The following is a 12,212-nucleotide window of genomic DNA, read 5'->3' on the forward strand; positions in this document are numbered from 1 at the left end:
TAATAAAAAGTAAAAACTATACATCATCTCCCATTTCAGATACCCATTGCAAATAGGATTTCCTAATTCATGTTCATTACATATCTCCCAAACAGTCGTTCTTATCTTTCATTGATATGCATAAGAGATCCTATATTACGAAAACTATACAATAAAGTCAAATAACATTAACAGCCATCAGATTTTTATATATTTTTTTATTTACATATTTGGGTAACAAATGTAATCAGTTACTTGTGTATATTTTCATAATCATAATAATTATATTATTTTTATTGAATTTTAATCAAATTATATAACTTAAATGATCAATAATGATTAACAAGAAGCTCAATCAAATGATTCTTGCATTTCATATTGTTTCAAATTGATCATTTGTGATACCTAATTAGATTAAGATTCCTTAAAATAATATAACCCATACGATTAAATAATAACATGCAACTGATAATTAGTTTTCAAATATGTAATTAAAAAATATATAAATATATTTTTCTTTATCTCCTACGATAAATAAAAAAATATTAAAAAAGAAGGAGTCTACGAGAACTAGTCAAACCCATTTCACATTAATTGTCAACTGCCGTGACAACGACTTGATTTGGACACCTACGCCGCCGTGACGCCAAAGAAGTCCGACGCCGATTTGCCCAAAATGGTCGTGAATTCATTGAAACTGATAACGCCGTCACCATTAGCATCGGCTTCACGCATCATCTCCGTGAGTTCTTTGTACGACAGCGGTTGACCCATTTTAGCCATTTGACCAGCTAGTTCCGCCGCCGTGATGTATCCGTTGCCATCTTTGTCAAACGATCGGAAAACCTCCATGAGTTGGTCGTGATTGATCAGGACTTCCTCATTCAAATCGGGCAAAATCGCATTCAATAATTCCTCGAACTCAACTGATCCGTTTCCATTTGAATCGATGTTGGATAACAAGGAATGGATCTGGTCACCTTGCGGCTTGAGACCAATGGATCTGAGGAGGGCGGCGAGCTCGAGCTGAGTGAGGCTGCCATCGGAATTCATGTCAAATCGAGAGAAAATGTCTTTCAATTGCTTGACCTGGTCTGATAGAAGGTGAGCCATTACCAGGGATAATGATTGAACGATGAGAAAGGGGAAAGTTTATCTAGGGTTTAGGGTTGGTAATTTTGAAATCGAAAGAGGGAAAAAGAGATTTCGAAGAAGGTGGAAAGATTCTTGCTCAACATGATTGAGTCGGTGGTTTCTTTTTGTTTTTTTTTTATTGTTCCAGACATTTTCATGGTAGGATGGCTGGAGAAAATAAAAGTTACAATTTTGTGGGATTTATTGGCTTAAATATTATTAAATCAGTTTGATATTCTATATATCAGTATACAAATTGCAGCTCCCCAAGTATCTTTGGAACCAATAGATTCCGAGCCAAGTGAAGGGCGTTGTGTACTGACCGATCGGTGCGACTCCATCTTATGGTGCGGTGGAGTTGATATGGCAGTGTGCGGTGAATACCATATCCACCGGATGTATGGCATGCGGTAAAGCACAAGAAAGCCCTTGTGTGTTATACCTTTCCTATATGTTATTTTTATCTTTTTTTTTTGTGTTTTTTTCCTTTTTAGAACAGCAGTATCAAATTAAAAAACCAAACATCTAGCAAGGAGCTAGAGAAAAGTACAAATTAAGGCCGAATTGGATTTTGTAACCACATCGTCCAATTAATCCTAGCCTTAGTGTTCCGAAAAGAAAACCAAGGAGAAGAAAGATCCATAACAGAATCAAAAAGTCTATCTTTTTTAGGTTTATTGTTACTAAAAAAATAAAAGAGTTACGAAAAGTCCAATGCACCCATATGACCACCATGAACACCGACTCAATAATTGAGCGCTCCATTTGAGTCGTCGGTCTAGAATCTACCCAATCCACCACATCACGAATAGAAGAAAAAGCGGGAAGGTCCAGGTGAAGCCAATGCCCAACCCGACTCCAAACCTGATCAGCAACCGAACACTGCAGCGACAAATGGTTCACATTTTCTTGAGAATTATGACGCACAGGACACAATAAGGAATCTATCACCACCCCCTTTCTACCAATTTGGTTCAAACCGGAATGCGATCCAAAAGCACACGCCATAAAAAATGTTAATCTTAATAGGGACAAAACGGCTCCACCTAGTAGGCATACTACCCATCGGAAGCGTCATATCATCAACCCAGTTCCTTGTTGATTTAACAGTAAATATACCCGACGGATCAAGCTCCCAAGACCACTTATCCGACACCTCCCCTAGACGAATAGGATTTAAAATCTCCAGAAGATCATCAAAGTGGGTCAATTCAGCCCCTCTTTTAATCCCCCGACGCCAATGGAAATTCCAACCCCCCGAAGCCAATAATCACTAACCCGAGCATCTTGATTAAGGGCCAAAAAAAAAGTCTCCCGAACCGCTCCCTAAGATGAATATCTGAGCACCAAACATCCTTCCAGAACCTCGTTTGAGCCCCATCCCCCACTACTCTATGCATGAAATCAAAAGGTATACAATCATTTTCATGAAGATGATTAATGGATCCTACTATCTTTTGCCAGATACCCCCTCTGCTTCCTATTCTCAAGTCACCCAAGAAACCACCACCTTCCCATGACAAAATTTGACAATTTTAATCTAAAGAGCTCCCTTGTCGTCAAAAAATCGTCACTTTCATTTATAAAGAATGCCTAGGTTAAAAGCATCCAAACTACCAACCCCAAGACCTCCTTGAGCATAAGAGTTCAAAATCAAATTCCAATTAACCCAATGAATATGATTTTGACCTTCATCAACACCCCAAAAAAAATCGAGCCCTCGGGGCCTCTAGAGAGTGAGAAACAGTCGCAGGAAGACGAAACAGAGAGAAAAAGTAAATACCCAAACTTCCTAGAACCGATTTAATAAGGGCCAGGCGACCTCCAATGGACAACAACTTGACCTTCCAAGAAGATAACCTCTTCTTAAAGCGGTCGACGATAGTCTGCCAACCTTTAATCCGAACCATAGATTCTCCGACCAGAATCCCAAGATAAACAAAGGGAATAGTTCCAGCCGAGCACCCGGTAAACGATGCTAAGCTAGTAATCTCTAGCTAGTTCGCCCCTACCCCATAAAGATTTGATTTATTAAGGTTGAGATTAAGGCCCGAAACCAAATAAAAACACCTCAAAATACGGATAAAATTCTGAATATTAAAGGCATCCCACTCCTCTAGGAAAATCGCATCATCTGCATAAAACAAATGAGATATGAGGACCTCATCAAAACCCATCGGGGGCCCCCGAAACACTCTTTCAACAACCGCATCCTCTAAGGCAATATAAAGCCCTTCTATAGCTATAATGAATAAAAAAGGAGAAAGGGGATCTCCTTGTCTAAGACCTCTGAATTGTTGAAACTCGTCAGTAGGGCTCCCATTAATCAACACCGAAGATCTAGTATTAGAGCACATGCCACGAATCCAGGCTCTCCATTTCTCACCAAAACCGAGAAACCCCATAACCTTATCGAAATACTCCCAGCTCATAAAATCATAAGCTTTTTCAAAATCGACTTTAAACATTATAAGCTTTTTTGTTCTTATGCTACAAAAGCCAATATTAATACAACATTGTTCTATTTTAGCCACAACTTTATTTTTTGTTCCTCATTTTCCATTATATTTAAGAAAACGTTTCATTTTCGGGTCATTGGTTGGTCACCAATAGGTCATAATGACGTGTCACTTTCGTATTTTTCTCAGTTTGCATTTAACCCCAACATTTTGAAATATTTTATATGTCCAAGAGTCATTATAGAATAAGGTCACACCTTATAGCAAGTTATCATTAATTAATGACAAAACTTCAAAAATGGTCCCTGTGGTTTTCAAAAATATCAAGTTTAGTCCCTAAGTTTAAAAAACTTCACAGATGGTCCCTATAGTTTCAAAACTTTTAACATTTGGTCTTTTTCGCTAACCCCGTTAGCTTTTGGCCGTTAAGTAAGGGGTATTTTTGTCATTTCACTACCCAGGGACCATTTATGAGGTTTTGTATTACATTTTTTTAAATAAATAAATAAATAAATAAAATTTAATATGCAATGGGTCCCACCTCTCTCTCTCTCTCTCTCTTTGTGTGTGTGTGTGTGTGTGTGTGTTTGTGTTTGATAAACACCAAGAACATATTCGTATACTCAAGAGCAATCAAGAACATATGCCGCCACCACCACCATTCGAACACCTTCTGCCACCATCACGGTCTGCCACCTCCACCGTCGGCCAAAAAATCATCCATAAACAAAAACAATACACAAAATATGGGTTTGTTCTCGAGTTCACCCCTATCTGATGAATACACACACACTCAAAATCAGATTTGATGAACATACACTCATACACACATAAAATCAGATAAGATATATACACACAAAGTCAGATGAACACACACACAAACATACGAAATTTGATGAAAACCCTAACTGAAGAACGAAATCAGATGAACACACACACATGAAATTTGATCAACTTATGTTTTCTCGCCGTCACCCTTGATGCTCATTAGATCTGGAAGATGAAAACACTAACTGAAGAACGAAGCCGTCATCGGAAAAAGAGATCGACAAAGTCGTCGCTAACAACCCTAGCTTCAATCTATGTGTCATCGTCACCGCTACACCACCTACATACGCCACCATCCTCTGTTCCATCCTTTGCATCACCACCTGTTTAATCCGGACACACCATCATCACCGAGAGAACCTTTCACCAAGATCTGTTGTTCGTCGGTGTTGCAGCGACGAAACCCTAATCGGAGTTAGAAGCACAAAGAGCACCACCGCCACCAAGTCCAGTTCTTTGAGAAGACAACAATTAATCTGAGAATGGAGGCATACATCAGAGCATCAAGAGAACAGATTTAGCAAACATGTTTGCTCATCTGTTTCCATCTCTTTTTCATGGAAACCGAAGCTATGGGCTTTTCTCATTGAGTTTATGGATGAACCCGATTTAGGGGTTTGTTTACCCAACTGAAAACAGAGAGAATGGAGAAGGGAGATGTGGGTTTGGCTTTCTTTTTTACCGAGAGAGAGAGAGAGAGAGAGAGAGAGAGAGAGAAGGAAGGGTGGGACCCTTTAATATTAAATAATTATATTTTTTTCTTTTTTTTTTTAAAATAAGGTAAAACTTCATAAATGGTCCCTGTGGAAGTGAAATGACAGAATTGCCCTTCACTTAACGGCCAAAAGCTAACGGAGTTAGCGAAAATGACCAAATGTTAAAAGTTTTGAAACCACAGGGACCATCTGTGAGGTTTTTTGAACTTAGGAACTAAACTTGATATTTTCGAAAACCACATGAACCATTTTTGAAGTTTTGTCTTAATTAATTATTTATTAGTATAATTTGATTATTAATAAATATTATCAAAACTTCTATTTAATTGGAAAAACATTATTTTGGGAAATAATATTTTACCAACATATTATGAATTATTATTTCTACAAAATAATAATAATAAAAGAGAACATAAATGGTTTAATATCATATTGTATGATTATTGATGTCATGTACAGATAAGTCAGGACTTTGAGTAACCACCTAGTTAGTATATGTAACTAGTTAGTTGTTATAAAGTAATGAATTATTGGATTTTGTCTCCTTCTAGCTCTATGCCAAAAATGAGCATGATGGTGCTCGATTTGCTTTTGATTAGTTTATTGCTATAATCATGTTTGTAAGAAAAGGTTTATTGCTTTTACTTTTCCTCGTGGATGTAAGAAATGGCAATGCTTTACATTATGACTAGCCTTTGAGTCTTGGATCTCTCTTAATATATAAAGAAGAGAGAGAGTGATTAAATAAGCTAGTTTTTCTTGAAAACTCTCTCTTCCTTTTCTTCTCACAAATCCAAGAATGAGAGGGCCTCTTCCCTCTCATGTCTTGCAAAATTTGTTGCATGTTCTTGGTTTATAAAGTTGGTTCTCTTTAAGAACTTATTTGATATAAGTCTTAAAGCTTAAGAAGAACTAAGGTTGTGTTTGACGCACCACAACTAGCTTATAAGCTAGCTTTTTTAGTGTGTCATGTTTAGCAAGCGAAAAATTAGTTTATAAGCTACCTTTTTTATAAGCTACTTCAAACGTTGGAAGATCTAAAAACTAGCCTAGAGATATGCAAGATCTCAAAACATCAGGAACATGATAATCCCATATCATCAATTTCCCTTCAAAAATAGCTACGAGATATGCAAGATCTCAAAACATCAGGAACATGATAATCCCATATCATCAATTTCCTTCTAAATCACAAGAAACTTTTCCATCCATTATCACTTTCTATAAAGTGATGATATTTTCGATGTTATGGATTTATGTTAGAGAAGCAGGACATCACTAACGCTACCAATTTGTATAGAGCATGCATCGTTGAAGTCTTGTTTATTATCATCAGGTATACATTCCATTGATTTTATTTATTTTTTCATTCGATTGATCAACCCTTTACACACATTAACTAAGGTCTTCGTATTACTATACCGATCAATCTCATCTACTTGTATCGACTTATTGATGTTTTCTGCAGCCAAGTTAATTTTCATTCCAAATCCATATTGTAATGTTTGGTTTGTTTTTTTATATAATTACAAGTTTGGCATTAATATTTATAAAGGATTGAATCAATAAATCAAAAAGAAAAATCATAATGAGATGGTTGCTTAATGAGTAATTTAAATCCTTAATTAAATACACATAAACCATTTCTTTTAGATTTTTTTTATTCTTTGTTTCCTATGCAGCATGCAAGAAGCAAGAATCAATGGTCTTTTATTTCTGGTATATTGTTTGGCTAATTCATTCTTTATCTCTCAATTGTTGCCTTTTTCTCCCAATAATGTGATAGTGTTCAAATCCAATTCCTATATAGTAACCCATTTTGTCACTTGTCTTCCTATCTTCCGATATGGCTTGCGATATTTTTTTGAACTTAAAACCCCATTTCATCAACAATGAAAAAATTGTACCCACAAGAAAGTTACAAATAAATAAAATAGAAAAACTTATAATAGTTCTTACCTATAGTTCATTAGGCATTGAAATATTGCTTCTTTTTCTCCTAATTATGTATTTTCTTTTAAGTTTTATGCCATTTTGGAGTGTTGATCAAGGTGGATTGTTCAAACTGCATCGTTATATTGTGCATACTTTTTTATGTCAGTCACTAAATTATTGGAATCTGTCAATTACAAATGGTTTTGTTTGTTTTTGGTTGCTCCTTTCATAGTTTCATTGTAGGCTTGTAATATGTTCCCCATCTGCTACTGAGTTTATATATATATATATATATATATATATATATATATATATATATATATATATATATATATATATATATATATATTGTTACAGGTGACAGGAAGAAACCAACATACAACAAGGCTGATAATTATGCAACCTTACTAGATTCATGGGAGACTGATAACTCCAAGATCATTACTCAAATTAATAGTTTTGTTATCCAGTCTATTGGTACTCAGTTAGCGAAGTATGACATAGCAAAGGAGGTTTAGGATAACTTGGCTCAGCTGTATACTCAGTCTAACTTTGCAAAGCAATATCAGTTAAAGTTTGATATCTGAGCCCTCTAACAGAACAATCTTAGTATTCAGGAATTTTATCCAGCTATGTAGGATTTGTTGGATCAGTTGGCTCTTATAGGACCTAATGTGTTGAAGGCTTTTAATCCTTATATTGATAGAAGGGAAGAGAAAAGTTTGGTTTAGTTCTTGATGACATTACATTCAAATTTTGAAGGCTTGCATGGATCAATATTGCATCGCAAACCTCTTCCCACTGTTGATTCAGTTGTTCATGAGTTGACTGCTAAAGAAACTAGTCTCAAGTCCCATGCTGACAAAGGTCCCAAGATAGCCACTACTGCCATCTTTGATGTTCCACAACGACCTCAGTCTTCAAACCAAAATAATACTAAAGTTGCATTTGATGAGTTTGCTTTCTGTAAGAAGAAGAACCATTGGAAGACAAATTGTCCTTTGCTGACAAGCAAGGGAAATCAGTAGCAACAACAAACGAGATCACCTACACAGTCTCAGCCTTCACGGTAGAACAAGTTTTCTGGACAGTCACGTCCCTCGTTTTCATCTTTTAGGCCTCCATAGTACGTTGTTGCTATACTTTCAGCTGAGAATGAAACATATTTTACACCACCACTAGCCTTGGATCTGCAAATTGTGGATCAGTTCAGACAGTTCATTGCTACCAATCCAACTGCTATGTCTCATTCAGGTCTGTCTTCATCCAACACATCAGGTATTTCTTCATCCTTGTGGATATTGGATTCTAGTGCATCTCATCACATGTCACCACATTTGTCATCTTTTGCTTCATTATCTTCTCGTACACCTATCTCTGTTATGTCTACTAGTGCTACACCTATGTCAGTAGAGGGTGTTGGTTCTATTGTCACTCCTTATATATCTTTAACATATGTTTATTACATTCCCACACTTGGTTTGAATCTTGCATCGGTCAGTCAGTTGTGTAAATCTGGTTGTTGGATCTTCATTTTTGATTCATTCTGCTATGTATAGGATATTCGGTCTCGGAGGGTGATTGGGATAGGCTGTAGACTTCGGTAGCTCTATGTTTTGGAGCAGCTACATGTTGTTGATGTTGTTGCATCTAGTGTCGATTTTTCATCTTTTCGTTTAAACCCTTCGTTGTCTGTTTTTTATCTTTGGCATTCTCATTTGGAACATGTGTAAGTGTCTCGTTTATAGTTTTTGGTTTCCACTAGTGTGTTAGGTTCTTTGAAAACAGATGATATTTCTGATTGTTGTGGTTGTAAATTAAGAAGTATCACTCATTCTATTTCTCCCTTTGATATCGTGCTTTCTGATGTGTGGGGTTGTTGAGAGAAAAACTTTGGGAGAAACAATTGAACAAACGTTAGTACCAGGTCATAGTTTCGGAATAAGTTAATCTCAAATGATCATTAGAACTCAACAATAATAAGTTAGATTTGTTAGATAGTTAGTTTACGGAAATATAAATTGCTTAAATGTAATATAAATGACAAGTTATATCAAGTATACACCAAACTGATTCTTAACGAGGTTTGCATTCAAACACAAGTTAGTATGTGAGATTAGTTTAAAGTAAAGAGTATCTTCAAGAGTTGTGAGATGGAGAAGTTGATGTTTTTGTATAACAGTGAAAGTTCAAGAGATCATAAGAGAGATAAGAAAATGGTAAAGAGATGTGTATTGAAACGTGAAGATGGAGACTCTATTTATAGAGTTCCATAAAATTACATCAAGAATAAACTATAATAAACTACTGACTTCTAAGTGACCGTGCAAGGTTCACTGGACAATACAATGCTAATACAACAAGTCAGTTGATGTAACAGAAATCTTCACTGCAGTAGAGAGGTTGTGGTTCAAAACTAAACTTCAAATGCGGTAGGAAAAACTCCGTTGCGGTGACAAGGTTGATTGCGGATGACAGAATGATTGCGGATTAGTTTAGAGGGTCACTTTATGTAACAACATTTTCCCCTAAAGTGACCTTTAAAAATTTATTCTTTACTTATCCAAATTCAAGAATTTGATGAGGAGCCACCAAAACTTCCTCACTTCTCCCAGCCAATTAATTTTCCTCGTGATCTCGAATTTTACTTCATCAGTTGTATACTTGGACCTTTGAACCGAAGCTAAAGTCACTTCAAGTTGTTTTCAGGTCAGCTTGTGTATTGCGGTAATTGGAATGAAATATTTGAGTGGGGAGAGATTTGGACATCCCAATATCCATCAGATGGGGGCTCAACAAAGGTCATCCATGGTTTGTAATCATCATCGAGGAGCCTTTGGATGGGATTAACCCAAGAGTTAATTAGTGATTCATCCATGGTTGTATCAAAACCATGTTCTCTCTATATCTGCTCAGCGAACTTAGCAGCTCTCCAATCTTTCTTCCTTTGGACTGTAGCTGGAGAGTCATCCGAATGTTCTGATGACATTATGGGCTCAAGATTCTTAAAGTGCGGTGGAGTTTCATGATGTTGATGTTGATCATGTTGTAGTGGAGTGTTTTGTTTGGGAGATGGTTGCGGTGAAGTTTGTGGATTTAGTGGCTTGTTTTGATCCGTAGTAGGAGGAAGTTGAGTTCTTAGAGGAGACTGATGAACCGAAGGGGTTTTGGAATGAGATGGATCTTGTTATTGATTGAAAGGACTATGATCACTTCCCCCATTTGAGGGATCAAACACTCGTAGATCGTCAAACTACTGCTTGAGTCCATTGATCTTGGAGAAAGTGGTGTTGAACTAGGACTTGATTAACTTTGAGACTTGAAGATTATTGGGGATTTCAATGTTGAAGAGAAGTTGGTGAATTTCCTTAGTGAGCTTGAGAATTTCATTCGTATGAGGATGAGCAGAGACAGAGTGCCTTAAGTTTTTGATGGTGGATTGGAGGACCGTAACGGCTGACTCATAAGCATTGTGGGTTTCTTCTACCAGCTGCTTGGAGTGAGTGGCTTGACTGGCAAGTGTAGACTTGATCTCTTGAGTGCGTGACCTCCTTCACAAGTTTGTCTGCGGTTGATAGGAATTCTTTGTGATCAACAATGCGGTTGTTATCCGGGACTCAAATACCCATTTCAATTTTCAGAAGGATGCGTTTTACGGTTAATTTTTCTCTGGTTTCCACTCTTTCAACTATATCAGCTAGAGCCTGCGGGGTCAGAAGCTCTGTGTTCTGCGGTTGGCTGATTGTGACTGCGGCCAAAATTTGGTTGACTTTGGATTGCAAAGAGAGAAGTTCCTTGCGGGTGACGACCAACTTCTTCTTCTTCTCCTCCTTAGGTTTGGAGAAGAGTGAAAATGGGGCGTACACTGGGCGTAACCCCAGTACGCGCAGCGTAGGGGTCGAGCACCCCCGATTCTGTAAGCAGCCGAGTACGCCTAGTGTAGTGAGTTGGAACGCGCAACGTACTCCCTGCTGTTGACTTTTAGGGTTTGGTCAAGATTAAGTTGAAGAAGGGTTAGTCTAGCTTCTTGAGGGGTAAAATGGTCTTTTACCCTTTTGTGAGTTGAAGAAGGGTTAGTCTAGCTTCTTGAGGGCCAATATTAATTAAGGATAGTTATTATGTGTTAGGCAGAGGCTAGACCAGTAGGTAGAGATCGAGATCCCGAGTGCGAGATTTTCATCCATTAGCTTACGAGGTGAGTCTTCTCATTATACTTACCTTGAGTGGTAATTTTTGTGTGACCAGAGGGTCTTATGTGTATGATCTGTGTAATGAGATATCCTGCTATTTGCTTGTGTTATGCTTTCTGTGTATTATATTAAGATGATGAGTTGAGGGACCGGAGGGTCCATCTGAGTTGTGGGACCGGAGGGACCCACTAAGACACATTGACCGGAGAGTCTCATTGAGCTATAGCCTCGAGTGGCTAATGAGTTGTGTGTGATATTTTGAGGAACTCACTAAGCTGTGCGCTTACCGTGTTATGTGTTATGTGTTTCAGGTAGTTCTGAGGATCGCGGCAAGACACCGGCGTGATTGTACACACTTGTGAGGAGTTGTTTTATGATTCTGGGATTTATGTTTTATTATTGACATTTGAGACACTTGTGATTTTGAGAATGATGATTTGAGATATTTTGTGTTTAAAATGAGAAAAATTCGTTTTGAAAAATTTACATCGTTATATATATATATATATATATATATATATATCTGAATTGTATTAAATAATTAAAATTTTATGCTCAAAATACCGATTTTATACTTGAATTCCCCATACGTATAATTAGATATACATATTGGCAGTACTAGAATGGTCTCAGATTGATCTCAGAATAGTTCAGTTTTTTTAGATCAACCCTTTTTGATCCAGTCTTTTTGGAATCGGTCCCACAGTATCTGCGTTTGTTTTTTTCGGTTATGTTTCTGTTTTTTTTTTTTTTGGATTTTTGTTTTTGGGTTCAAAATTTTCCGTTAACAAAGTGTGATTAACACCAAATGATACATTAATGTTTAATAAAAATGGTACATTAGTTATTTAATAAAATAATGAAGGAAGAAGTTTGGTGATGTGTGATTAAAAAATATATAATTAACAAAATAATTATGTGTATATAAATTTTTTGTTCCGGTCTTTTCTGAGATCAATCTCGTGTAAGTC

The 12,212-nt window shown here is 36.8% G+C and overlaps 1 protein-coding gene across 1 annotated transcript; it reads right to left on the reverse strand.

Moving 5' to 3' along the window:
• Positions 1–426: 426 nt before the first annotated feature.
• On the reverse strand, positions 427–1,526 carry LOC111920346 (probable calcium-binding protein CML16). The gene has a single exon (XM_023915917.3). The coding sequence runs from the start codon at positions 1,090–1,092 to the stop codon at positions 610–612; it is 483 nt and encodes a 160-aa protein (XP_023771685.1). The 5' UTR covers positions 1,093–1,526; the 3' UTR covers positions 427–609.
• Between the last annotated feature and the right edge of the window lie 10,686 nt (positions 1,527–12,212).

The sequence above is a fragment of the Lactuca sativa genome, chromosome 3 (genome assembly GCF_002870075.4).
Source record: "Lactuca sativa cultivar Salinas chromosome 3, Lsat_Salinas_v11, whole genome shotgun sequence".
NCBI classification, from domain to species: Eukaryota; Viridiplantae; Streptophyta; class Magnoliopsida; order Asterales; family Asteraceae; genus Lactuca; species Lactuca sativa.